This window comes from Phasianus colchicus, chromosome 31 (genome assembly GCF_987193195.1).
Source record: "Phasianus colchicus chromosome 31, bPhaCol1.hap1.1, whole genome shotgun sequence".
NCBI classification, from domain to species: Eukaryota; Metazoa; Chordata; class Aves; order Galliformes; family Phasianidae; genus Phasianus; species Phasianus colchicus.
The window spans coordinates 168322-195853 of record NC_143466.1 but is presented as its reverse complement, the minus strand read 5'-3'; the positions used below and the strand labels follow the sequence as shown (position 1 = coordinate 195853).

The window sequence follows — 27532 nt, the reverse complement described above, 5'->3', positions numbered from 1 at the left end:
CTTAAGATATTTATAGACATTAATAAGATCCCCTCTCAGTCTTCTTTTCTCAAGGCTGAAAAGATTCAGGTTACCTAGCCTTTCCTCATAGGGGAGACTCTCCAGGTCACTTGTGGTCCTCTGCTGGACTATCTCCAGGAGATCTCTGCATTTTTTGTACTGGGAAGCCCAGACCTGGATAGAGTACTCCAGGTGAGGCCTGACCAGAGCAGAGCAGAGGGGGAAGATCACCTCCCTGGACCTTCTGGCCATGCTCTTTTCAATGAACTCATTGGCCTTCTTGGTCATCAGAGCAGTATGTTGATAATATATTGTTTACGTGCTTAAATTTTCATAATGATATTTTGGTGCCCGTGATTAATAACAACAAGAAAATACTCTACGTGTGTGGAATATGGTAGCCCAGCGAGAGGCTCTTTGATACATTTTACGTTTTTGAAAGATAGATGCTTTTAAAGGATAGATTCATGGTTAATGCTTTTTAGTCATACAGAATTAGTATATGCATTAGTGCCCATACAGCAGCATAAGGCTCACATAATATGTTAAGGAAAGAATGCTGAAAGTGAAGATCCTCACTCTAAAAATGTTTTAATCTAAAAAGTATGTCAGATGAAATAGAGTTAATGGAAGTGGAAAAAGTGAGAAAAATTTCACCTAAGATTGCCAGCAATCATTAGTACAGAACCTTTATATTTTTAATCCCAGTGAAATGTTTTGTAAGAAGTGTGCAGAGTTGATCGTGTAGAAGCCATTGGCAATTTTGAAATATGTGTGAATGGTAAATTTCCTATGAATATTGTTGGCTTGATTTCAGATATATTCACAAGCATTTCTCTGGAAAGTACACTGCTATTCTGTCCAATGTAAATTCACTGACACCTGCTCTTAGCAGGAATTTTTTAGTAATTCAAGGCAGAAACGTTTATCAAAGTAGCTAAATTAGCTGTTATGAAATCACTGTTGAGTTTTTGTGAATGAGCACCTCTATGCACTATTCTACTTCTATTCTAGCACTTTTCAGACACTAACATAGGTAATAGACTAATGAGGCAGGGGAACCTGCGAATCCAAGCCCTGGGAAAAGGAAAAGGGGAAAAGGTAGGGAGATGGGTCTAAAAACAGCACAGTGGCAATGATCTGAGGAGAAACAAACTAATTTACTAAATAAGATATCAGAATGCAAGATAACATACTATAATGCAATATAATATAACGTAATTAGAATTGAAGCTAATAACTAAAGTGAGAGTGTCTGAAAAATAGAAGCCTTACTCTAATTAAGCTGAGGTGATATGGCTGGGAGCAGAGATGAGCCAGAAAATCAAAAAAGGGAAGTCAAGAGATCTACGAATGGTTTTTATCTTTCCCACTGAGCAGAAATGGTAACAGAACAGTGAGCAGTCCTCTGGGGGATATAGTTCTTCTTCTCTTCTAAAACAGGTACCCCGAAATATCTACTATGCATGGAACAGGAGCATTAATGCTTTAACATGTACTACATGATGTTATGATGTGGAATACTGAGAACAAAAATCTAAAACCATGACATATAGTTACACTTCCGTCACCAGAAAAAAGAGGAAATAGGGAAGTTCTGGAGTCTGAGTCTAATTCAAAATTGTTTGTAATTAATTAAATGAATTATTTTGGAATTCAAAAAGGAATCTCTTTTACAGATTTTGTTCACTGACCAAAATTTACAAAATTCTTCAAGTAGACACAAGTATAGGGCAAAAAATATCTGAACAAGCCTACCCAAGTCTAATAAGGTAATAAGACTGTGGGTGGTGACTTATTTTCCTTTGAGATTTGGAATTGGGGTCACTTTTGTCACCAGATTTTTTAACACCTTCTTCGAGATATTCTGATTTATTGTTCTTCAGAGGAAAACTGCTTAAATGTGGCATCACAGAAATATATTGGATTAAGGGCTAATACATTTTCCTAGCCAGATGAAAGTGGTGTTGTATTTTTAACATGTCAATAGTGCTTATCCATATCTCAGGAAATCCAACAGTGGAGAATTCAGGTTTAAAGTAATTAGATTTATATTTCTTATTTAAATGCATATATTTATTTTCAATATTGTCAGTTACTTTTTTCCCATCTTACCACATTTTTGTCTCTCTTCCTCTTTTCCTGTCTCTCTCGTGCACTAAGTAAATATATAAACAAATATATAAACATATATGTATACACTTATATACTGTCTCTTTCCTATTAATGGTAGTTAGTTTAGTGACTAAGGATGAAAAATATTGTATATTTACGCTTCAATTATAGGAACAATATGTTTTACTGTCTAAGTACCATTTCTTGTCATGGTTATTATCGTGATATTAAATAGCTGAGAGTCATTGTAGAAGGAACATAAGTCATTACCATCTTTCTATACATAATGACTCTTAAACATAATTGCTATGTAATCTTTAGGTGAATTATTATATTGAATTATTATATAGGCCAGTGCACATGCTGGTAGCTTAGCTAGGAATAAAAGAAAGCTACTCAATCAAAGATTAGTCCTGTTTCTTTTTTAATTGAATGATTTCAAAGCATAATATTCAGGGCCGTGTTTTAGAAATATGTGATACTTTTACTTGACTCTGTTAAAGTGTGTGATATTAATTTAAGTAAATTGATAATGAAAAGAACATAACTGCATGACTGAAAGACTGATCCAGGTATGAAAAGGATACTTGTATTTCATGAGCTACATATTGAGAACCCACAAACCCACAAAAATCTAGTCAAAGTCTTGATTAGATGTGAGTCACATGCTTGACAGTCAAGGTAACTTATGCTGATGTTACAAAGAGATACCAGCTGATCTTAGGGGAAAGGTGATATGTTCTACATAGGGGACTTTACAAACAGCAGAAAATTAAATTCTTTCCTTTGACCTCCTTCATAGGATGCGAAGTCAATGCTGTGGAAGTCATGATAGGTTGAGGTGATCCATGAAAATATCTACATATTAATATATATCTGTACATATATATATAGGCAATTGGAAAGAGCCTGAAAACCTTCCAGTGATGTGACATGTCTATTTTGGTGATACTAAGCTGCTATTACATCAATTGTGTTCAAAAATAACATGAAATAAAAATGCTCTGTAGGTGCCTTTTACTCCAGTAGAATGTAGAGTAACAATGTCATAGAGAGACATGAGGAAACTTGCACTACAGAATCTATCCCCTCAGTCTTCTTAATCTCTTTTACTTCCACAGGAAGAATTTTGTGGAGCCTATGACTGTTTCAAGTAGAGAAAGAAAGTATTACCTTTTTCTGATCTAACTTGCCACTCCCAGGGCAGTCCATCCCAGTGCTTGACCAATCTTTTGGAAAAAAAGCTTTTCCTAACATCCAACCTGAACTCCTCTGTCACAGCTTGTAGCCATTCCCTCTAGTCCTATTGCTAGTTACAAAGGAGAAGAGGCTGACGCTCACCTTGCCACAACTTTCTTTCAGGTAGTTGTAGAGAGCAATAAGGTCATGCCTGAGCCTCCTCTTCTGCAGACTAAACAATCCCAGTTCCGTCAGCTGCTCCTCATAAGACTTGTGCTCCAGACCCCTCACCAGTTTAATTGCCCTTCTCTGGACAAACTCCAGGCTTTCAATGTCTTTCTTCTAGTCAGGGGCTAAAAACTGAACACAGTACTTGTGATGCAGCCTCTCTATAACTTAGTATAGAGGGATGATCATTTCCCTGCTCCTGCTGGCAGCACTATTTCTGGTACAAGCTAGTATGCCATTGGCCTTCTTGGCTACCTGGGCATACTGCTGGTTCATGTCTAGATAAACCTCTATTATAGTTTGCATGTAACTAAATAGCAAGCATTACTTTCAGAGTGACCTATGAATTAGTGATTGGTGCATGGGTTTCCGTACTTTTGGTTTGCCTGGTATGTTCTGAGAAAAGAGGAATTTTTGTGGGCTACATGTACGTAGGTTACTGCAAGTAATGTCTCCATGGAAACTACAACAGATACAAAGAGCATAATAACACTATTTGATAGAGCAAATTCTCAGCCTCATAATACTATTTTTTCAAGAAAATCACCACCACTAGCTGTGTATTTTCACCAGGGATGAACAAGAAACCACAGGCCATTCTTGTAAAAACCTGCACCAGAGGAGGAGACTAGCTGTCACAATTGCTGAAGTCTACCACCTACCAACTCGTATTCACATCCACTGTTGGTGTTCATCAGTGTTGAGTCATCACCAGTGAATGTCAATGAGAGCCAATTTTCCACCTGGAGGAATTGAATTATCCACCTTTGCTTCTTATGCACTTCTGTGTCAGAGGTTATTTTGTCAGACCACCATCCTGCTTCCATCTGTCACACACAAAATGTGATGGAATATGGTCAGGAAGTTTCAGCCTCTACTACCACACTTTCAACATCTGTCTCTGTCACCATGGGCCAACACAATAAAGCAGGAGGCATTATTTTTGGAGCATCTCTTGTAAAATATATAATATAGTTTATGTATGTAAGTAACAAAACATTTCAATTTTTAATTTTTAAAAAGGGGGCGGGGGGTGGGGAACCATAAAACTAGTAAGATATTTGATTTCATTTCTGTGAAATCAACGCACAACTCTGTTTTTATAGTAGTGGTTGCAATTCCTAGTGAGTTCTCAAGGTGTTAGTGAGAGACTTTTGATGAAATTTCATTCATTCTGTGCTTCATCCTTGATAACTGTTGTTCACAAATTTATGTACAATCAGAGAGCAATGACATGAATAAGATGGGGTGGTGAAGCAAGGAATGTTTGTCTCTGCTAAGAGAGGTCTCACAGAAGTCTGATGAAGAGACAGGATCAATGTTTGAGTTAAATATGTGATTGTAACTCTACACATTACATTTAAAAATTTGCAGGTAATTTATTTATGGGAACTGAAAATAGGGTCATGAGTACACAAAAGAAAAAGAAGAAAAGAAAAGAAGAGAAAAGAAGAGAAAAGAAAAGATAAGAAAAGAAAGAAAAGAAAAGAAAAGAAAAGAAAAGAAAAGAAAAGAAAAGAAAAGAAAAGAAAAGAAAAGAAAAGAAAAGAAAAGAAAAGAAAAGAAAAGAAAAGAAAAGAAAAGAAAAGAAAAGAAAAGAAAAGAAAAGAAAGAAAAGAAAAGAAAAGAAAAGAAAAGAAAAGAAAAGAAAAGAAAAGAAAAGAAAGAAAAGAAAAGAAAAGAGAAAAGAAAAGAAAAGAAAAGAAAGAAAAGAAAAGAAAAGAAAAGAAAAGAAAAGAAAAGAAAAGAAAAGAAAAGAAAAGAAAAGAAAAGAAAAGAAAAGAAAAGAAAAGAAAAGAAAAGAAAAGAAAAGAAAAGAAAAGAAAAGAAAAGAAAAAAGATTCTTTTCATCAGTCTTGAAATATAGTCTCAAATTCCTTTATCAAAACAGAAAGCATGGCTGCCTGTTTTTCACTGTTTGCAGTACTGTTTTTGGCTAAAGTATCAAATAGTATAAAATTATTTGCCATAACCTGACTTACCTGTACACTGAGCTCCTGGTTTCAGTCACCATGATGTTAGTGGCAGATCTATGTGTGGTTGTTTCTAGGTGAGCACCTAGGGCCAGACCAGGCAGGTAGGTTAAGAAGACTAATCACCATGGTGGTGAGGGGCAGAGGCTGGGCCTCTTGACAGGCTGCGCCAGATTGCATGTTGTCCACAGTCCATGGGTTGGATATGCCTGGTCTAGCTGGAAAAATCCTGAAGGACAGAAACACAATGTGTTGGTGCGTATATCAGAAAACTCACTTTGCTTAATGGTGAAAGGATGTATGGACAGGCACTTAATAAACATAACTGCGAGCCTTGATCTCAACTGACTGTTGTTTAGTTACTGAATAGAAGATGTGTTGTGGATTTTGTGACTGGACAATGAAATAGAATGAAACATTGGTTCTGTTTGTACATACTTTCAGTAAAGAATAAACATCATGAAGCTTGCTTTTCTCTGACACTCAGATAACTTTTCTATCACTGCAAAAATGTTCCTGGAAATCATAGAATGTGAAAAGAAGCCTACATTGATGCTGTACATAAGCAGCCTCTTGATAGCAGTTGAGGACTCAGAACTCGTAAAAATTGACTCAGCAGATCATTTTGGTATCCCCTAAATTCCCAGACATTTAGGCATGGTTGTAGACATTTCTTTAGGCGCTTCACTGAATCTGGATGAAAAATAATATTTCAAGAATTACTTCAAAGTAAGCATTTTTTAAAATGCATGTCTGACATATGTTGCCAAAAACAAAGGCAACTTTTTTAACATAATAGTGGATAAAGTTGACTACCTAAATTTGAACTGAAATATATATAATTTATTAATCATTTATATGTAATATTAATCATGTACAAAATGCTATAATGGAATTTTTTAAGATTCTGCTGCACTAACTGCACAATGGAATGTTTTTGTTTGTGTGTTTTTGAGAAGGTCTGAAAGATTTAAGTTACTTTCCACCATGATAACAAAAACTAGTTAGGATTTTTAGAAAGTTACAAGCAGTCACACAAGAAAATAGGCACACAATAGAAGCAGGCAAAAATAAGGAAGATGTAATTGAAGAATTTATGATAAATTTTATTTTTTATTTAATTCAGAACATGAAATGAATTATACTAATATGTTGTGCCAATAACAGTGGACGCTTCCGTAGAATATAAGTGGGGAAGACTCTTTTCTTTAAAAAGATCAACATTTTAAAGAATTATTTTTAAAGAATTTAAATTATTAGTTGTGAATAGAGAGGAGGAAATACTCATAGAAATAATAGCTAGGGCACTAGTTACTGGTCACAGGTTAAGTGGCTTTTAAAGGGTTTTATTAAACAAATCTATAAAATTTTAAAGATCTATATGTTTGCAGTCTTTTACTGAACTGTTTTTAAAAGAGAAGATTCAAAACTCACTAGAAGTATGCCTGTTCATTGAAATGAAATTCTGTAGCTATTACTTCTGGACCGTGCATCCAAAAAAAGTTGTGAAAAATTCTGTCTCATTCTTAAAAAAATGAAAATAAGAATATATCAAATTTTGTAGTATATTATGCAACTTTTACATGAATATTGGATTAACTTTAAAAGATAATCATTGCATCCCTCAGTTTTTCTCCCTGATTTTGAATAAAACCAAACCTAGATAAAAGCTTGGTCCAAATGATAGAATTTTTTCTTCTCAAGACCAGTTGAAGCTAAATTTTATCAAACATTTCTATATATACAACTGAACAAGGCAAGGAAAAATATTTTAAAACTCCTACACAATTTTTTTACTTTCATGTCTTAGTGATTACAGTCTTCACAGATGCATATATTTGATTTTAGGAGGCATAATATGAGTAATTAATGATAACTCAGAAGTTGTCAACTAGTTAAGAAAATGCATAGGAAAGCAAATACATTTAAGAAAAGTCAGAATAAAATTAGTACTGTGGCAGTATTTGTTTTCCTGATGCTGGTTTTTTACATCCTATGAATTAAATTTATGCCCTTCCTCGTTCCTACTTTTTATAGGAATAATCCTTGGTCAATAGAAAATATATTTGCAATGCATACTGCACTTGCACAGGTTTTTATTCTGTTCAGATACAATCTACATACAACGTATCTGTTTTTTCCAATAGCTACTGGAATATATAATCGCTCATAAACAATGTTATGTTGTTTTTTTTTTTTTTTTTTCTTCATTAGGGGCTGATGTTATCAATTTTGATGGCCACGTAGTGCTACCATACAGATTCAGGAACAAGAAAATGAAAACATTGAAAGATGTCATCTCTCTGAAATTTAAGACCTCTGAAAGTGAAGGTGTAATTTTCCATGGAGAAGGACAACAAGGAGACTATATCACCTTGGAACTCAAGAAAGCCAAACTTTTTCTAAATTTAAATTTAGGTAATTTTTTTTTTTTTTTTTTTTTGGTATGCTTTTGTGTCCTTTTTAACACTTGTTCTGGTTTCAGCTGAAATAAAGATGTCCTGGCTTTTGCTTAGTCATGGGAGCATGTCCATGGCCAAGCCAGGACAGGCCACTTAGTGGGAAAAAGAAGTCACCACTATACGCATGACTGCAAGGGGAGGGTGGAGCCAGGACAGGTGGCCAGAATTAGGCCAAGGGTTATTCTATAAAATATGACATGCAGAAGGTCATGACTACTACCCTCTGCTGATCTTCCACAGATGGGGAGGAAACTGCATCCCATAGTCTGAGGGGAATGAAGAAAGTCTTCAAGGCCTTGGGACAGTTGGTGAAAGGGTCTGGGGCACAAGTTATTTTCTCTTCCCTCCCTTCGTTTTCAGGTGATGACATGGGATGGAATAGAAGGATCCAGTCCATAAATGCCTGGCTACAAGACTGATGCTATAGGCAGGGCTTTGAGTTCTTTGATCATGGCTGGTTTTATAAGACACCAGACCTGACAGTAATACATGGAAAAGGTTTATTTCACAGTAGCAAAAGGGTTCTGGAACAGGAATTAGCAGGGCTCATCCAAAGACCTGTAAACTAAGTTTGAAGGGGGATGGGGATGTAGATTGACTTGGACTGGTGGAGAAGTGCTCTAGTATTGATGAAGGCCAGGACATGGGACAGACACCCCTTGAGGGTTGCTGGGCATTGGTTGGTATGGGGTAAGAACTTGCATTGCTGGCAGGCCACAGGTCAGCAGGGAGTTGTATTTATTGCTGTGGATTGGTCAGTAGGTAGAGAGTAATTGCACTGTGGCTGTATAAAGTATGCATTTATATATTTATAGTTGCATTTCTTCCCATTTTCCTCTTCTTTCTTAGTGTATAGTTTTTATCTCAACCTGCAATTCCTGTTTGGTTTTTTTTTTTTTTTTCCCCAATTCTCTCCCTCATTCCATCTGGGATGGAAAGGGGGAGTCTGGAGAGAGTGAATGGCTGTGTGATGTTTAGCTACGCGACAAGTTAAACCGCAGTTCTCAAAAGAACTTATATCCTTCTTTTTCTTCAGATATGGCAGGCCACATAATTTAATTTTGTGAAAATATTCATCATTCCTTTTATGTTGTTCTTTTTTACTTCCTGTCCTATGTCCCCCCACTTTGTGTGAGATAACATGAAAGTAAAATCAAAATGAAGATCAACAATATATTATTATTAGAAACTTGTTGGAAAGGATTGGTAGGGGATTGGGAGAACTGTATTTGCCTCAGCTATAATTTCATCTTCAGAAACTTGCAAAATTGTTGAGATTGGAAGGACTTCTAGAGGTCATCTCGTCCATCCCCCAGCTCAAGCAGAATCAGCTAGAGCAGGTTGCCCATAAGTACATCCAGAGCTTCAAGTATCCAGAGCTTCAAATATCTTCAAGAGTGGAAATTGTCATTATCTCATTTTAAGAACACAATCAAGTGGCTGTGTGAAAGAAAGATGCTGTTTTTAATGCTAGGGGAATAAGGATCACTCTTAAAAATCTGCAGCAAAAAAAGATTACTGTATGGGAAGCTACAGGCCACATGAGGTTCAGTAACCTTCCTACAAAGAAACAGAGCTTGAAGATAGGCAGGGAGAAGGTCCTGTTTGTTTTTTTTTAAGCTATACTATGAAGCACTGGACCCACTGAAGCTGGTGAAAATTCTCGGAAGGATCAATAACCTTCAGCAAAAAAGCAGTAAAGATCATTTGTAGGAAAATACTGTATTAAGCCATGGCAGTGTGATTTGCTAGAATGTGTTGTCAACTTGCACATCTTTACTGATTTTCAGGCATGCTCCAGGAATGCATTGTCTTCTCATGTATTTAAAACATAGAAGAATACACTGAGTTATTGGGCAGTGCAGCGATTTTTTAAACTTCTTGGTGAATTTGTCATTTGCTGCTTCACTTGAGATATATACTACCTACCTTTCTGGCTTACTTATGTCAGCCAGACTGCAGTGAAATATGACCTCTGATGAGCACAGCTACCCAGGCAAAAGTTTCCAGAAAGCACAGCAGTAAGCTGCAAAACTGTATTTACGTTAACTTTAATTGCCTCCCAGAAAAATTGCAGAATCACAGATGGCCAGGGTTGGAAGGGACCTCAAGGATCATGAGTCTCCAACCCCCCTGCCATGTGCACAGCCACCAACCTCCACATTTAATGCTAGACCAGGCTGCCCAGGGCCCCATCCAATCTGGCCTTGAACACCTCCAGGGATGGGACATCCACAACCTCTCTTGGCAGCTGTTCCAGCACCTCACCACTCTCTCTGTAAAGAACTTCCCCCTGACATCCAACCTAAATCTTCCCTCTCTCAACTTAAACCCATTTTCCCTTGTCCTGCTGTTGTCTACTCTTTCAAAGAAATGACTCCCCTCCAGTTTGTAGGCTCCCTTTAGGTACTGAAAGGCTGCAGTGAGGTCACCCTGCAGCCTTCTTTTCTCCAGACTGAAGAAGCCCAGCTCCCTCAGACTATCTTGGTAGGGAAGGTGCTCCAGTCCCATGATCATCTCTGTGGTCGTCCTCTGGACCCTCTCCATCAGTTCTGTCTTTCTTGTACTGGAGGCTCCAGATCTGGACACAGTACTCCAGATGGGTCCCCACAAGAGCAGAGTGGAGAGGGACAATCACCTCCCTGTCCCTGCTGACCACCCCTTTTCTGATGGAGCCCTGTATACCATTTGCTTTCTGAGCTGCAAGAGCACTGCTGGCTCATGTTAAGTTTATCATCCATCAGGACGCCCAGGTCCTTCTCTGCAGGACTGCTCTCAAGGACTGCTCCTTTTACCTCATCTAGTGAAATGTGTCCCTACCCAGGGTGACACTTAGTAGAATGAAAAGGCTCTCACTGTGAGGGTGCTCAAACGTGGAACAGGTGACAGAGATACAGAGGATCTTCAATCCTCCCCAGATTAACCAGATATAAGTAAGCTTCACTGAATCTAACCTAAAGAACCAACAACCAATGCTTGCAAGTTGTATTCCGTTCAGAGGCTTTCCTCAGAAAACGAGTCAAAGAAGAGAAGCTATGAAGCAGCGGTGAAGGGACAGCTGTCCCACTTACCCCATTAGTCCAGTGGACAGTTCAATGGTACAATTTTCTGCACCTATACAAGGCATAGAAAAAAATATAAGAAGTACCCAAGCAAAAGGGGTGCGTTGAGATCCTCTGGTACCATGGCAACACTGATGTCACCAAAAACAACACAACTAACTCAGTTTTCTTTAGTTCAGTAACAGTCTGTATGATTGTTTGCAATTTAGTCTTCATAGGAAACAGAATCACCGCTTTTCTCTCTACCTGAAGAGAATGTACACAGGGGTAAAGTGATGGGGGGACAGACACACTTATACATGCATCACTAAGCAAGAGCATCCGTAAATAAAAGCATGCTACATAAATGCCAGCTGTGGCTAAACAAATAGAATCATAGAATCACTCAGGTTGGAAAAGACATTCAAGATCACTGAGTCCAACGACCTAACCTTACTACCCTAACAAGCCTCTGCTAAATCATCTATCTGAGCAGCACATCCAAATGGTTTTTAAACACATCCAGGGATGCGATCTTTTAGGTAACAAAGAACTTTTTTATAGCTATAGTTTTATAAAGTTATTCTCTCAAGTTGTTCAATATACTTAGAACCAAAAGGGCAACTATGTACCATGAGAAATAAAGAAAACAAGGAGAGAGAAAACGAAGGAAGAAAGGAAGTAAGAACATGTTTATATTGAAAGAATTAAAAATCCACTACTTCAAGTTTCTGAAAAAGAAAAATAGAGATGTTACCATGCAAGGAATTAAGCAATAATTCTTTTTCCAGCAACCAATACAGAAATATGAAGTTCTGTTCGGAAAAATAAATGCTGAAAACAATTAATAATGTAAAAAAAATATTTATTTTCAGAACTTGCTAATTACATACATTCTTCTAAAAGTTTGAGGTTCCTTTATTAAAATAATTTTCTAATCTAGAAGTTATATAAGCACTTATGTGAAAAGGAAAGATTTATAGATTTCTCATGCAAAGGCTGCTCTGAAAGCAATGCCTTCTATTTTATTTTGTTGGCCCATGATATCAGAGGTAGATATCAGTAGTATAACAGTAGAGATTGAACGTTCCCACCAGTATCCCACTAGATTTTGTTGCCATGATGGCAGCATAGTGGCAGTCTGTGAAAATTATATCTGACACAGAAGTGCACATGAAACAAAGATATAACTGAATTCCTCCATGTGGAAAAAACAGCATCCATTGACATTCTTCAATACTTGATGAACATTCACAGAGATTTAACGGTCAGTGTTAGCATAGTGTGTTAGGTGGTGTGTTTCAGCAGTGGTGACAGTAATAGTGGATCAAATCTGCTGCTCCAGGCTTTTTTTTTTTTTTTTTTAAACAATACGCGCAGCATACAAGCCCTTCTTCAATCACCACCAAAAATGCATAGCTAGTCATGGTGACTACATTGAAAAATAATCTTCTGTAGCTTAGAACTTATTCTATTTAAATGGAAACTATATTATATAAGATTATGATGATACAATTTGATAAATGGGAAGCATTACTTTCAGAGCAAAGAAAATTTTTAAGGGAATGTATTTAAATCTTATTTAATTTATTGTGACGTTCTAAAAGATAAACAAAGTCCAAGTGTCCCATAAAAAAAAAAAATTAGTATTTCTAAATCAATTTTTCTGAAGGAGGGCCACAAAGATGATCAGAGGGATGGAACACGTCCCCTGTGAGGACAGGCTAAGGGAGTTGGGCTTGTTCAGCCTGGAGAAAAGAAGGCTGCAGGGTGACCTCTTAGCAGCATTCCGGTACCTAAAGAGAGTCTACAAAGAGGAGGGGAGTCAACTCTTTGAAAGGGTAGATAATGGCAGGACGAGGGGAAATGGTTTGAAGTTGAGGGAGGGAAGATTTAAGTTGGATGTCAGGGGGAAGTTCTTTACAGAGAGAGTGGTGAGGTGTTGGAACAGCTGCCTAGAGGGGTTGTGGATGCCCCATCTCTGAATGTGTTCAAGGCCAGATTTTATGAGGCCCTGGGTAGCCCGGTCTAGCATTAAATGGGGAGGTTGGTGGCCCTGCATGTGCAGGGAGGTTGGCGATCCACAATCCTTGAGGTCCCTTCCAACCCTGGCCATTCAGTGATTCTGTTATAACATCTGTACATTCATTGATTATACAGTATTCCATCAAAAAACCTTAAAAAATCTTTTAAAAATGAACTAGCAATACATACTCTTCTAAAGGAAATGCTGAATGATTTAAAAAAGTGTTCAAGTGTAATTGAAAAATGTTTGAGTATGCAACTGAACATCTTGGTGGGATATGTATGCATGTAAAATAGATCTTTTTTAAATCTGACTTTGATTATGCATCCACTGATGCATAACAAATGTACTTGTATGGGATACACATTGCTGTTGCAGATCACAAACCTGTGGTGCCTGAGAATATCCACCAGTAACTTCACTACAGCTAGACATTTAAAAATAATGGACTGCTCAATTTGCTGTGGTTTCAAGAAGTTGATACAAAAATAAAACATTTTTTGTATCAGACTAAATATATGTTAAAAGAATGAAAAATATATGTTAAATTTTAATATTTCATTTAAAAATTGTACCATTCTTAGGTGCCGAGTTGATGACAGGGCCTGCTGGGCTGCTGTGTGTGTCTGGGGTGCCCTGTGCTGGACAGCCAGAACCAAAATAGACCCATACCTATTACTGTTAACCACTAGAGATAAGAAATTAGCTGAAGTCTGTTCTCACTTACTTTCATACCAGAATAACAAACACTTGCAAAGAAACAATCACAACTATTTCTTCCTGGGGAGTAGGTAAACAACCCACACTTTAAATACTTATAAAAAAAAAAAAAAAGTTATTTTTGATCCTAAATCTGCAAAACTCTACTGTTTGAGGAGTACCATGGAGCAAACGAGGAAAATCACCACTTTTTATGATCTTCAAGATAAGAAGTCCCCTCTATGTGAAAACAAATAAGAAAAAAAAAAAAAAAAAAAAAAAAAAAACCATGCTAGAGAGTACATTAGAAAAGAATTAAGCTTTCAAACAGAGCATGTTTTCAAAGAGATCTTCAAATGCTTTCACAGTTCATTTCCCTCACTCTCCATTGTTTTAATACAAGTACTGAGACATGCACCTGTAATATCAGAAAAAGTAAATACCAAGCTATGCTTGCAGATGTTGAACTGTGACTATGCTGGCTGAAGATCAATTACATAGAAATTGTAGAAATATCCAGAATAAAAATATCTAAAGAGAAACAGAGAAAAAGAGGGTTGGATGCTTCGGATAACTCTTAAGTGTTCTATTCACTGTCACAAACAAAGCTACTAAGTTTACAGTGACTGCTGATAATTTTCTCACATCTGTGATTCTTTTTTTCTCCAAAATGAAAAACAATTTTAATTACAATGATTTAATACAGTTGCTACAAATATGAGAACATGATTAGACAAAACATATGCTTCAAAATGTTTCTTCCTATCTATCATTTAATATTTTTATGCAGTTCCATCACTTCTATGGTCATAGAAGTCCATCTTTTCATTAAGACAGTTTAGTGAACATTATTATTATGAGTAATAAAATATTATGAGAGGTTGGCAAAGAACCATTTACATGGATTATGAGACCACATAAGTATCTTCACAATTTAGGTGGAAAAAAAAAGTGTAAAAGAATAAATATGTATTCATATGTTTACATACATATGGACATATAGTTCATTCAGCATAGGGAGTTCCAGTGGCCATCAAGACACTTCATCAGTTTTTTGATCGTGAAGGTTTGTTTGTTTGTGAGCATAGGCTGATGAAACAAAATGTCCAGTATATCTATCTAGTGGCACTGGACAAAAGAAAATTGGTTAGGTTCCACACAAGTTAAATAGTGGCTTTCTTATCTACTTTAAATATTCCCTGTGATATTTTGATGTAATATATAGTTTTGGAGAGAATGGAGTTTCTGTGAAGTACATATGGCAACCGTAGGAGAGAGTGATGGAGATATGAATAGTTGGTAGCAATAGCATGACAATGGCAAAGGAAATTACAAGTATCACAGAAATTTTTCTAATGATGAATACAGCTGATGAATGTGGAATTAATAGTGAAGAGGAACAATGGTTTCACTTAAAGTCACTACAGGCAAATAGGATTAACTTGTCAAAATCTGTTCAAGCTCTAATTTTTAGCACTTCAATATTTTCAAAACAGTTATTGTAAATATTCCTTTCAAATACTTATGGCTTAAGCCTTAACAGCATCTCCAAGTCTAATTTTTTTTTCTCTTGTAAATATTCACATGACCAAGATTTTGTTCACTGTACTATCTAAGGAGTAAATAATCTCCATAAAAAAATGTTCATTTCTTCATAAAATGATAAGGTCTGACTTGTTTATTTTTCTTCTTTTCTCTCCTTCCTTAAAAAGAAATCAGTCATACATCAGAATACTCTAATAGTAACATTTGACATAGCAAGATAGAACTAGTCCATGAGCAAAGGTATCAGTGACTCCATTCCACTCATGCCATAAGATTTCAGCACCCAGAAGTCCTCAGAAGATTATCTTAAAAAGTGCTGTCAAAGACTGTTCAATAGGAATGCTACTGGTTTTTTTGTTGTTGTTTGTTTGTTTGTTTTGTATGCATTAATCTGCTGCAGTATTGTGATTGAAGGAACTATTCGTATGGCAATGATTCTGCAGGAGCTTATTATGAACTTCAAAAATCAGTGATAAAATACAATATATATTGTAGTTGTCATAGGCTCCAGATGCCTTGAATTTGCTGATTGTCTAAAAAATTCATAAATGGGAACATGATGAGAGACATCTATCTATCATGTCTCTTTACTCTCTGTCTCAAAAAGAGCTTGAATATAAATATTCCATCAGCTTTGCATTAATGAATTCAGTGGATACTTTGCCTTCTGTAACATTACTTTCTTTCCTATGACTTGCTTTTTGATAAATTTTTCCTATGGTTTGCTTTCTGATAAATTATGTCACTGCAAATGTAAAGATCCTTTCTCCTCTTTTGAGTGTATTAAATATATTATATGTACCTGAAACTCTACAAAGGGGATAGGGAGCAAAATGCCTCCTATACTGTCAGAAAAGAGCAAGTCTGACACTGCCTTATGACACTAAATATGGACAAGTCTCTGGAGCTGGACAACATGTATCTCAGAGTCCTGAACTAACTGACTGATGTGGTTGCCAAGCTACTCTAAATCATTTCTGAATATTCATGGCTGTCAGGTGAAGGTCCTAGCAAGTGGAAAAAGGAATCATCACTCCCATTTTTAATAAAGGGAGAAAGGAAAATCTGGGAGACTATCGACCAGTGAGCCTTACCTGTGCCAGGGAAGATCACAGAGCAGAACCTCCATGAATCTACTCTAAGGCATGTGCAAGAAAGGGGAGGGGGGTGATTCAAGAATGCCAACACAGCTTCATCAAGGATAGACTATGCCTGACCATAGAAGTGCTCAGGTTGGAAAAGACCTCAGAGACCATCAAGTCCAACCACAACCTAACCAAACTTACCCTAATTCTAACAACCCTCTGCTAAATAATGTCTCTGAGCACAGTAAACAAATGGTTTTTAAACACATTCAGGAAAGGTGACTCAACCCTGCCTCTGGGGAGCCTATTCCAGTGCTTAACAACCCTTTCTGTAAAGAAGCTTTTCCTGATATCCAGCTTAAACTTACTCTGGCACAACTTGAGACCATTTTCCGTCATCCTGTCACCAGTGAGAAGAAACCAACCCTGCACTTGCTGTAAGCACCTGTCAGGTACTGGAAGAGAGTAATAAGGTCTCTCTTCAGACTCCTTTTCCCCAGACTAAACAGCCCAATTCCTTCAGTCGCTCCTCATACGGCATATTTTCCAAGCCCTTCACAAGCCTTGCAGCCCTTCTTTGGACCTGCTCGCACCCCATGTCCTTTCTGTATTGAGGTGCCCAAAACTGAACACAGTACTCGAGGTGAGGCCTCACCAGTGCTGAGTACAGGGGCCAAATTACTTCCCTAGTCCTGCTCACGACACCATTCCTGATCCAAGCCAGGATGCCACTGGCCTTCTTGGCCACCTGGGCACACTGCTGGCTCGTATTCAGCTGACTGTCCATCAATATACCAGGGTCCCTTTCTGACAGGCAACTTTTCAGCCACTTCTTCCCAAGCCTATAGGGTTCCCTGGGGTTGTTGTGACCAAAATGCAGGACCTGACACTTGACACTATTGAATCTCACACGGTTCACCTTGGCCCATCAATCCAGTCTATCCAGGACCTTCTGTAGCACCTTTCTCCCCTCTGGCAGATCAACACTCCCTCTCAATTTGGTGTAGACTGCAAACTTACTGAGGGTGCACTCAATCCCCTCATCAAGATTGTTAATAAAGATGTTAAATAGAAGCGGCCCCTGTACTGAACCCTGGGGGACACTGCTCATGACCAGCCGCCAACTACATTCAACTCCATTGATCACAATTCTTTGGGCTTGGCCATCCAGCCAGTGTTTCACCCAGCAGAGCATACATCTATTCAAGCTATGGGCAGCCACCTTCTCCATGAGAATGTTGTGAGGGACAGTGTCAAAGTCTTTACTGAAGTCCGGGTAGATCACATCGACAGCCTTACCTTCATCCACTAAATGGCTCACCTTGTCATAGAATGAAATCAGGTTTGCCAAACATGATCTACCATTTGTAAACCCATACTTACTAGGCCTGATCCCTTGGTTGACTTTTAATTGGTCCATTATGTCTCCTGAGATTATCTGTTCCATAATCTTCCCTGGTACTGAGGCGAGACTGATAGACCTGGAGCTACCAGGATCATCTTTCCGTCCTTTTTGAAGATGGGTGTCACATTTGCCAGTCTCCAGTCCACTGTGACATCCCCGGTTAGCCAGGACTGCTGAAGGATGATGAAGAGTGGCTTGGAAACCACATCCACTAACTCCTTCAGCACTCTAGATGCAATCCATCTGACTCCATGGACTTTTGAGCATTCAGCTTCTGGAGCGAGTCCAAAACCATCTCATCATGGATTATGCAGGGCCTATTCTGTTCCCCATCCCTATCTACCAGTGCAGGAGGCTGTGTTCCCAGGGAGTAACAAGTCTTACTATTAAAGACTGAGGCAAAGAAAGCACTTAATACCTCAGCTTTATCCTGATCCTTGGTCACCATGTTGCCCTCGGTGTCCAACAAGTCATGGAGGTTCTCTCTAGCCCTCCTCTTGCTGTTGATATATTTATAGAAATATTTATTGTTGTCTTTTATCTTAATGACCAAGCTCAGTTCTAACTGGGCTTTGGTTTTTCTAATTTTCTCTCTGCACAGCTTCACTACATATCTGTAATCGCCTGGAACAGCTTGAAAAGCGGGCTCATGTAAAATCAAATGAGATTCATCAAACCAAAATGTAAGGTGTTGCCACTTGGGTTGGAGCAATCTCAGATATGTGAACAGACTGGGAGAAGTACTCAATGAGAGCAGCTCTGTCAAGTAGAACTTGGGGGTCCTAGTGGATAAAGAGCTGGATGTGAGCCAGCATTGTGCACTTGCAATTTGGAAGGCCAACAGTATACTGGACTGCCTCAAAAGAAGGGCAGCCAACTGGGTAACAGGAAGAAGTTGTCCCCCTCAGTTCTGTTTTTGTGAAGTCACACCTGAAATACTGTGCCCAGGTCTTAGGCCCTGAAGACAATAAAGATGTGGAGCTGTTGGAATCAGTCCAGAGGGCAGCCACAAAGATGATCAGAGGGCTGGAGCACCTCTCCCGTGAGGTTCAGGAAGTTGGGCTTGTTTATACTGGAGAGGAGGATTGTTTTTCTGGGGAGACCTCATTGTGACCTTCCAATACTTCAGAGGAGTTTATGAACTGGCAGAAAACCAACTTTTTTCATGGTCTATTAGTGAGAACGGGCAAGAATGGTTTTAAATTAAAAGAAAGGAGATTTAGGTTAGATGATAGGAGGAAATTTTTTATTCACTGTGGTAAAGGACTGGAAAAGGTTGCCCAGAGAAGATGCAGATGCTTTTTCCCTAGAGGCATTCAGTGCCAGTCTGGATCAGGCCCTGGGCAACCTGATCTAGTGGTTGATAACTATGTTCATGTGAGGGCATTGGAACTACATGATATTTAAAATCCCTTCCAACATAAGTCATTCTATGATTTTAAAATGAAAGCTACAACTCCCGTTGACTACAGTATATTTTTTTTTAATGTTAAATATTTTGTTTGCTTCTCTTCCCACACGGTTAAAATCTTTTCTAAATTTGACATCAGCACTTATTCACAGAGAGAAATGTAAAGAACATTTTCAATCTTACTGTAGAGGGAGCCTTTTATTTATTTATTTATTTATTTATTTATTTATTTTTGTGACTTCCAAGAGATCTATTAGAAAGTAACGTCACAGATCTCATCTGCAGTTTCAAACATAGAAAAAACTCAAAGCAAGAAGGCAAGCAAATAATTAAATGAATAAGAGCACCTTGAAAGGAAATATTTTGTAATTTTACAAACTTCTCTAGGGAATAGATGTCATCTCTAATTCTCTTTTAAAGTTGAACCTTTTTTTTAATTCACATTGCTGTGTAAGGAAGAATGTGGTTTCCATTTCTGACACACAAAAAATAATGTGTATTTTATCAGCATACTCAAGAAAAATAAGAACAAATCAATATGGCAATTAATGACCACGTATTTCAATATGTGGTTTAATGAGAGTTCTTAATACTCTGAGACTAATAACCAGATTGCTGTATTGTGCAATGAAATATTTTTTTAAGCACTAAGTTTATGACTTTCCAATTAAACCTTTACTATGAGAAAATGTGCAAGTTCTACATCTGAAATATGTTCTCAAATATTCTCTAAATAAAAGACTGCATTCAATATAAACCTACAAACTTGAAGAAAAATATATGATTGTAAGGTATTAAGCAACCTTTTGCTTTAGGTAATGTTTCAAAAAATTTTCACAAATTGGATTAGATGCCCATGTTTTAATCAGGCTTAAAAAATTGCTACTTATCTATACAGTCAGTTTCTTCACTGACAGCAGGATTAATCTGCAAATCTCACTGGTTAATGACAATGCTTCAATATACAATACTAATTATAGGGCTAAAAACTTTGCTCCTGCTGAATTCCGTATCTATGGAACAATGTAACTTTACATAAGTTGCTCCAAATAATGCATTTGAAAACAAGTTTGGAACTCTCAAACATTATTCTGTTTTTCCAAGAAGTCATAAGACAGTGAACTTTTCTTCTCAACTGCGCTGCTGCTGTCTACTGGTTTCAGCATACTGACTCAAGGACAGCCTGATTCCTGCTTCTAAAATCTACACAGTATTTTAGGAGAGGTTTTTTTTGTTTCTTTGTTTTGTTTGTTTGGGAGGAGAAAGAAAAAAAAAGTTCCTATAGACATATAAATGTAAAACATTATTATTAATGTCATTAACAAAATACTGAAATAACTTATAATACTAGCAGTTCAATGCTTCTCTTCGAGGAAAACAAAAGGTTAGGTTTCTTACTTCAGTTGTCTGTGAAGACAAATTTTATCAGTATTTTTTTAGTTGATTCATTATTTCCTTGATAGATGTGTTTTATTTTTCTCCAGAAATATGCAGTCTTTCAAGCAGACAACTTTTCATCCAGTGACAGAAATAATTTTGTTAGCCAACTATGCTTTTCCTCACATTTAGTTTCAGACTCCAAATTCATCTTGTAACGTGCTTACAGTGCATAAGATATCAATTTAATTAAAAAAAAAAAAAAGGAAACAAAACAAAAACCTAAAACCTTTTGCTTGTAAATATTTTTGGCTAAAAAAAAACAAACAAAAAAAACAAACAAAAAAACCTACAACTTAAAAATATTTTCTTTTTTTTGTTGTTGTTTAAAAAAGTGTTGGATTAAAAAAAAAAAAAAGTTGGTTTCTGTCTCCATATACTTGAATTTGTATAGTAGATATACTTAAATGTAAAAAAATGTAATCATGATGTGAAATCAACCATGTTATAGTGTTGGCTACACTTAAAACAGCATATAAAATATTTTAGTAGAGTGAAAGCACATAGCCAAGTCAAAGCAACAGAAATCACAAGATATTTTTGCTAGTTAATTAACATAATTGCTAGTTACCATGACAAAGTGTTTCAATAGGTCTTAAATCACTTGATGTCAATGGAAGAGTCTTCAAGATAGGTGCTTCTTAACTTGTTCTAACATTTTTTTTTTTTTTTTTAAGATAAATCTCAAGTATTTATTTCCCCTAAAACACCTACAAGAATACTGTACTAAATTTGCATAGAAATAGGACATCAGACATTTACAGTTTGCAGGCATGTGGACTTCACGTAAGCACCCACAGGATCAAATTCAAGGAATGGTATTTAGAAACTACACTTGCTTTTCTTAAAACTTGATCTGTTGTGCTCTTAACCACTTGCACCATTGCTCATCTCGTTTTTTTTTTTTTTAGAAGAGATTCTAAAGTTATACTCAAATATTAAAGGAAAAATCTCCGAAAAACATGTCATATTTAGACAAGGTGAGCTTCTTCAATTGAATTTTTACTTGTTTTATTTTTATCTTTGTCATCAGGCAATGAATTATGTCTTGTTTCCCTCTCAAGACCCAGCATGAAATGTATCTGAATGCTATCTTTTCCTCAACTGGTCTATTCAAGTCTTCTGCAAAAACAATTTTGAAGATCAAAAGTAGTGATTTCAAAGCACTCTTACTAATTCTAATGCTGTATTTCCTATAGAAGAGCTAACTAGAAACTCAGAATAAAGGATACAGTAAATATTAAATTAAGCTCCAGTTATTACAATTAGTAATCCTGGAATATCTTCATGCATTTTAGCAAAAAGCACTTGAGATTCAGATTTAATCTGAAATTCAAAGACAGTTTCTATTTAGATTTTTTTTTTTTAAAGGAATATAATGGAAAAACTTACAGTAGGAGCAGCCGTAGACCTCAATTCTTAACCCAATTTGGCCTTCTCCATTCCAATCTAAAGGAACTATACGTACATAGCGAGCAATGACTGGGTGTTGCAAATCATGTCGGACCACACTATCAGAGTCTGTGTTTCCAGGAAATGCCTAAGGGAAAGAATAAGAAAATTATTTTATTATTTCTATCTCATACACTGTAAAGATTCTGTTATGAAGGAAAATTTTAGGTAGTGAAGACCTCCGAGTGACTAGTTAGCACTTAAGTTTGGTTAAAATGTTTTCTTTGATACTGAGCAAATGAACAGTGGTTTTAAAAAGTTTTGTAGTGCTCACAACACAAACACTGTAGCACTGGAACCTCGTGCTTTCTCCACAATAGATACAGTAAATTCAGATAAGAGCTGCTGCTAGATAAGAAAGTATTTTGCATCACTGATCCATTGCTCAGTTACTAAAACATTTATAAAGATGTCCAAAAGGGTTGTTCTGTGACAAGATACCCATCCTCTAACAGATTACAAACAGCAGTCACTGTCTTGTAAACAGAAACACTGATATATCCTATTTCCTACAGCAGACCCTCCAATTTCTCAAATTTCCAGGAATACAAAGATCTTTCTTTATTTTTTATGTACTACCTTCTGGAAAATGAGCACACAGTTTCTCTCCTAACCATAGTTACCTCCCACAGCAAAATCAGCTCTTTTTTGACTTTGGAAGTCAAAAAAGTACAAAACACAGTACTCTGTCATGGTTTTATAATTTTGTTATCGGTATTCCACACCAAACATCATGTAAAGCACGGGTAATTAAAGAGTTAATACTCCAGTTCCGTGGACTGACAACTTTCTGGATGCCTGGTTCTCAGAAGAAAGGAAGAACTACACATCCCAGGGGACTTCATGTTCAGAGAGGAGGATAAGCCATGGGAGGGAGTCATGGGATCTTGCTCTCTGGCTCTCTTGCTCACTGCCTAGCAGTGTGTGGGTCTGCTCCCCAACCGTGTGCCTTCAGTTCAAAGTAGGCCTTTTAGTTTCGGACACTCTCTCTCTCTTATTTGATTTATTAGCCTCAATTTCAATTATATTATATTATATTGTGTTATCTTGCATTCCGATATCATGTTTAGTAAAATTAAGTTTTCCTCCTTAGATTGTTGCTGCTGTTCTGGTTTCTGGGCCCAGCTCCCATCTCCCTTCCCTTCCCCCTTTTCCGTCCTGTTTTTGGGACAGGGGGCCTATGGGCTTGCTGCCCCCTGTCGAGGGCACACGTTGATCTAGATAACTCCGTGACAGACTCTCAAGTAAAATTTAAAAATGACTGAAGTAAATTCAGTGCTTCTTTTGTAATTTTGTACCTCTTGGTAAAAGATTTCATAGTACTCTGCTTAAAAGTAAATGATACCTATCTGTTAACATAACAGATTTTATTGTCTTTTCATCTCATGCACAAACCATTTGTTTTCTAATGGTAAATGTTAAAGATTGCCATTTAGTTATTTTCAGCATTTTCAGAGAAACATCATAAGTCTTCATGAGTAATTTTCAATAAAACGAGTATCTTGGAGCAGTAAACAAAGAAAGGTGATCTTTGCCACACAAATAAACCCACATAGAATCCTATAATACATTCAAGTACTGGAAATAAAAAGAAATGAAGAAACAACTAGGCTGTAAATGTATCTACTGCAAAATATAGTCATCAAAATTTTATAAAGCCAAAAATTTAGGTTGACACTTTGCATATAGATACAGCACTAGATATTTCAGATGAGTATCCATCTTGTATACTGCACAGTAGATCTAGGTGTAGGTAAAGATTCACAGAACCCTTTCCTTGATGAGCTAAAAAAAAATAATGCATGTAATATTTTTTATAAGGTTGGTTGTTTGTACTGCTGCAATTATTGTGCTAAATAATGATGAAGACACTCGTGGCTTCATAGTAAAACTTGTTAGGTACAAAAATTAATGCCTGTGAAGCACTTCCATATTTGAGTGCTAAGCATTTATGAGAAATACAATAGTTCTGTATTATGAGCTGAATAGCAGACAGACAACAACAAAAAGCACAGGCCGAACAAGAACTAAACAATCTATTGAATAACTGCCTACCATCTCAGATTTAATGCTGTTATGTCCGTGTTAGCAATGCCTCTGTACCATCAAAAACTATGGCAGAAAGTCACAGAGGTTCAAAGGACCGCTTTGCAACAAGCTCCTTGTATACTGCATGAACATTCTTTCATCCCTGCAGCACTCTCAGCTAAATCAGGATCGCCCCACAGAAATAATTCATTTTCACTGCTAACAGCCTTGCGAATTGGCCTACCACAGCTAGTACCATTTTCAAGACCTGCTGCTTTGTGCTGCCAATCAAGTTTCTTAGCTCCTCTCCCCCCTGCCCCAATGGCAGTCACACTTCATGATCTCTGCTTTCCATGCTGGAGCTGCAGCCAGTTGGACTTCGGTTTCTCAAGTCCCTTTCAGTCTCAGGAGGGAATAAAACAGCCAGAATGGAATGGATGCAATGCGGCTCTCTCTAGGACACCTGCTGCCTCAGAAGAGTTCACATCTACTGGACAGCTACAGAGCTCCTACAAAAGCATCACACACAAACAAGGAAGGAAAGAAAAACCCAGGACACTGTGCAGGGGTCCTACCTCTCACTAGGTGATACCTGTTCCGTGTACAGAGGATGGACATAAACTGCACCTCATCTGTTCCCCACTTCTTCTCCCCCGCTTCGTACAGGCACTTCAAGACATTAGGGGTGACAAAGTAAGGCTCATGGAGAAGACTGGGCGTACAGGAGATCTTAAATCCCTTGCAGCTAGAGCACTGCTGGCGCGTACTTGTCTAGATCACGGATATTTTCCAACAAGCACCTACCAGGCACGGCAACCCACAGCCAAAATCTCATTGCCCCTGCCAAGTAGCCAGCCTGTCGAGAGACCTCTCATTAGAGACTTGCAAACAAGGCTAAAAGCATTATTTCCATTTCACAGGCTGGCTTCTCTTCACCATGCATCACCTGCTCAAGAATAGATTGGGAAGCACATTACTACGCACCTGAGCATCTTGCTGAGCATGGGCATCATCCACATACATTCCTTCATCTCTGTTTCCCTGCAAAGACACAAGGATAGAAGACTCAGTTCACCAGAGCATCTACTGGAAGCAACTCCTGAGAATTCCCCATTCATGAAAAGCTGCTGGGGATGGATAATGGAGTCCTTCAAAGGGAACACTAGCTTACAAATGAAATGCAGCTCAGATGTACTTTGGGCTTCCTTCTGAAACGAGCAGCAACCCACTTCACTGGGACATTTAAAGAAGAGCCCACAGCACTCATGCACACCCAGAGTCAGAGTTCCCTCCCCGGAGAGGCTGGGTTTGAGGAGCAGGTCATGGGACACACAGGGTGAGAAAAAGCCAGCCTGGAGCTCCTCACCACTGAGTGCAGAGCTGTGCCCGCAGCTCTGAACATTCACCCCCTTCTCCCCTCAGCTTGGCTCACCGTTGCGAGGGACACGAGGACCCTTCGAAACATGGGAGATGTGTCAGATACGATGCCATCCTCAAGGGAGCAGCCATATTCCAGCAAGAACACACACACAGCACCCGTTAGGAGCAGGGCCACCACCTGGGTGCTGCCCACAACATTTGCCAGCTGTAACCTAGCTAAGTACAGAACTGTGCCCAGGGCTCCCAGCAGCACTGCAGCACTCCAGCCATCATCATTAGTGCTATAGCCTCCAATTAAGAAGCGCAGACAGAAGGAAACTGACAAGAGAGCCTTTCGCACTCCTTACGAAGCTTGTAGTTCTCATTAATGCGACAAATCTCTCCATTGGTGCGAGAAGCCAGAATTTCCATTGGGCAACCTTCATCTGCTCCTGCTCCCTAGGGAATCACCAAGGCAAGACTTAAGATACCAGCACCTGCTTGTGACGTGCAACCAGGTTTCTTTAAGAGAGAGAAGACATGCATAACAAAGCAGTAAGTCCTTGGCCAGAACTTAAGCAATACAAAAGGAAGATTTCCAAACCTTCACAGCCCTCCTTAGTTCGTGCACGTCATACATGGTGGTGGGAGTCATCACCCCAATGATCACCCTCTCAAAATTCCCACTCAGCTCCGACTTCAAGTCATCAATCAAATCCTAGAAGGCAAAGAGGAGAAAGGAGTTGGCAGAAGGGACGGCCTTTGAGGACAGAGGAACTGAGCTGTTCAGCACTCCTCTTCAGGCTCCAACCCTCCTTGCATCAACAACTGCTCTGAACTGAACAAGAACAAAACAACCTTGGTCAGGTGAAGTCTCTGCCGACCTTTCTCTTGTAGAGATTGGGTCGTTTTTTTCTTTAAGCCAAACTGAGAATAAGACCACGACAGCTTACCTGTTTGTAAAACAGGTACCACTGCCTCATCAGTTCAGTAAACTGCCTTTTTTACAGGCCGCTTCCATTTATATAGTAAGTTCTTTAAGCTGCTTTATGTTTCATCTCATATTAGAAGAATAACTTTGGGGATGTTGTGAGTCACAATAACTTCTCTCAAATACAGTACTCCATAGGACAGTAATGTATGTAGTAAGAATGAAGGAAGGTAAGAAAATATGCCTGCAATTCCTTTCTAAATACTTGTTTTGAACACATGTTCAGTGGAGTTTTCAAAAGTACTCAGTTCGAGGTTTGTAACTCGCTTTCCAAAGAGTACAATTATGATTAGTGTCATGTATTTTTCAGAAGTTACTAGAGCAGATTTATAGAACAGATAGTATGTATTTTAATGGGCCAACTAATTACACCACAAAAATAGGTAAGCTTGCAGCACAGGATCTTTCTTCAGGAAAAGCATCAGCAATTAAAGCTGAATTTAGGTCTTTGAAAGGTCTTTGAAAGTGATTTTGTTTTTACCAATATTCTTCAGCTACATTACTACACATATAAATACTTTAAATATATCCAGTAGAATTTTATTTGCGTTAAGAAAAAAAAAAGAAAGAAAAAAATGAAGTGAGAATTGAAGTTGTTTTAAATTTGGAGACAAAGTTAGGGAAACTTAATATTCAAATTCAGTTTTAAAATCTATATTTATAATATAATGAAATCAACAAAAAACAAATGCAAAACTGAATTATAAATTCAAAACTGAATTTCATTAACATTCAGCTAAAGAATATTAATTAAGTAAAGCTGACAAAAATAGCTTTGGTTTTCTGTAGAATAGATTTGCAATACCATTCTATGAATAAAACAAATAAATCATAAAACCTTATTTTGAGGCTTTGATCATCTTTTACAACAACAAAAAAATAAATAAAAAGAAATTGTCATAATTTCAAAATTATCTTTGAAATAAGAAATTTCAAAACTGAAAAGTAATGTTATTAAGTGAAGAAAAATCCTCTTCAACCAAAATTAATTTATCCAGGTGGATTAGTCTCTGTACAGATTAACAGTTTATTCATGCACAATCGTAAAAATTGTTTTGATGTATGCTTTATCTACGGTGATGTACACCTGGTGCAA

General features: G+C 37.6%; 1 protein-coding gene across 9 annotated transcripts; it reads right to left on the bottom strand.

Annotated features, from left to right (window-relative positions):
• Positions 1-8327: 8327 nt before the first annotated feature.
• On the bottom strand, positions 8328-26294 carry LOC149914090 (annexin A4-like). 9 transcript variants are annotated; one of them, XR_016460638.1, is made up of 5 exons: positions 25790-26294; positions 25071-25127; positions 21999-22146; positions 11029-12805; positions 8328-9397 (listed from the first exon to the last, which is right to left on the bottom strand). XR_016460638.1 is itself a non-coding variant. In XM_090127706.1 (4 exons), exons 1-4 carry the CDS (start codon positions 26098-26100, stop codon positions 22065-22067), a joined length of 288 nt encoding a protein of 95 aa, XP_089983832.1. In that variant the 5' UTR covers positions 26101-26294; the 3' UTR covers positions 19479-22064. The 9 variants fall into 9 exon arrangements, 1 of the variants encoding a protein (XP_089983832.1); XR_016460635.1 differs by lacking the exon at positions 11029-12805 and having other exon boundaries at positions 25807-25904; positions 26050-26294; XR_016460634.1 differs by lacking the exon at positions 8328-9397 and having other exon boundaries at positions 10267-12805; positions 25807-25904; positions 26050-26294.
• Positions 26295-27532: the final 1238 nt, after the last annotated feature.

Coding starts and splice junctions, on each gene's coding strand:
- LOC149914090 (XM_090127706.1), bottom strand. CDS start 26,100: ATGACTCCCACCACCATGTATGACGTGCACGAACTAAGGAGGGCTGTG. Junction 25,128..25,806: donor AACTACAAGCTTCGTAAGGA/GTGCGAAAGGCT, acceptor GTGTCTTTGCAG/GGAAACAGAGATGAAGGAAT. Junction 22,147..25,070: donor ATGCTCAGCAAGATGCTCAG/GTGCGTAGTAAT, acceptor TCTTTCCCTTAG/GCATTTCCTGGAAACACAGA.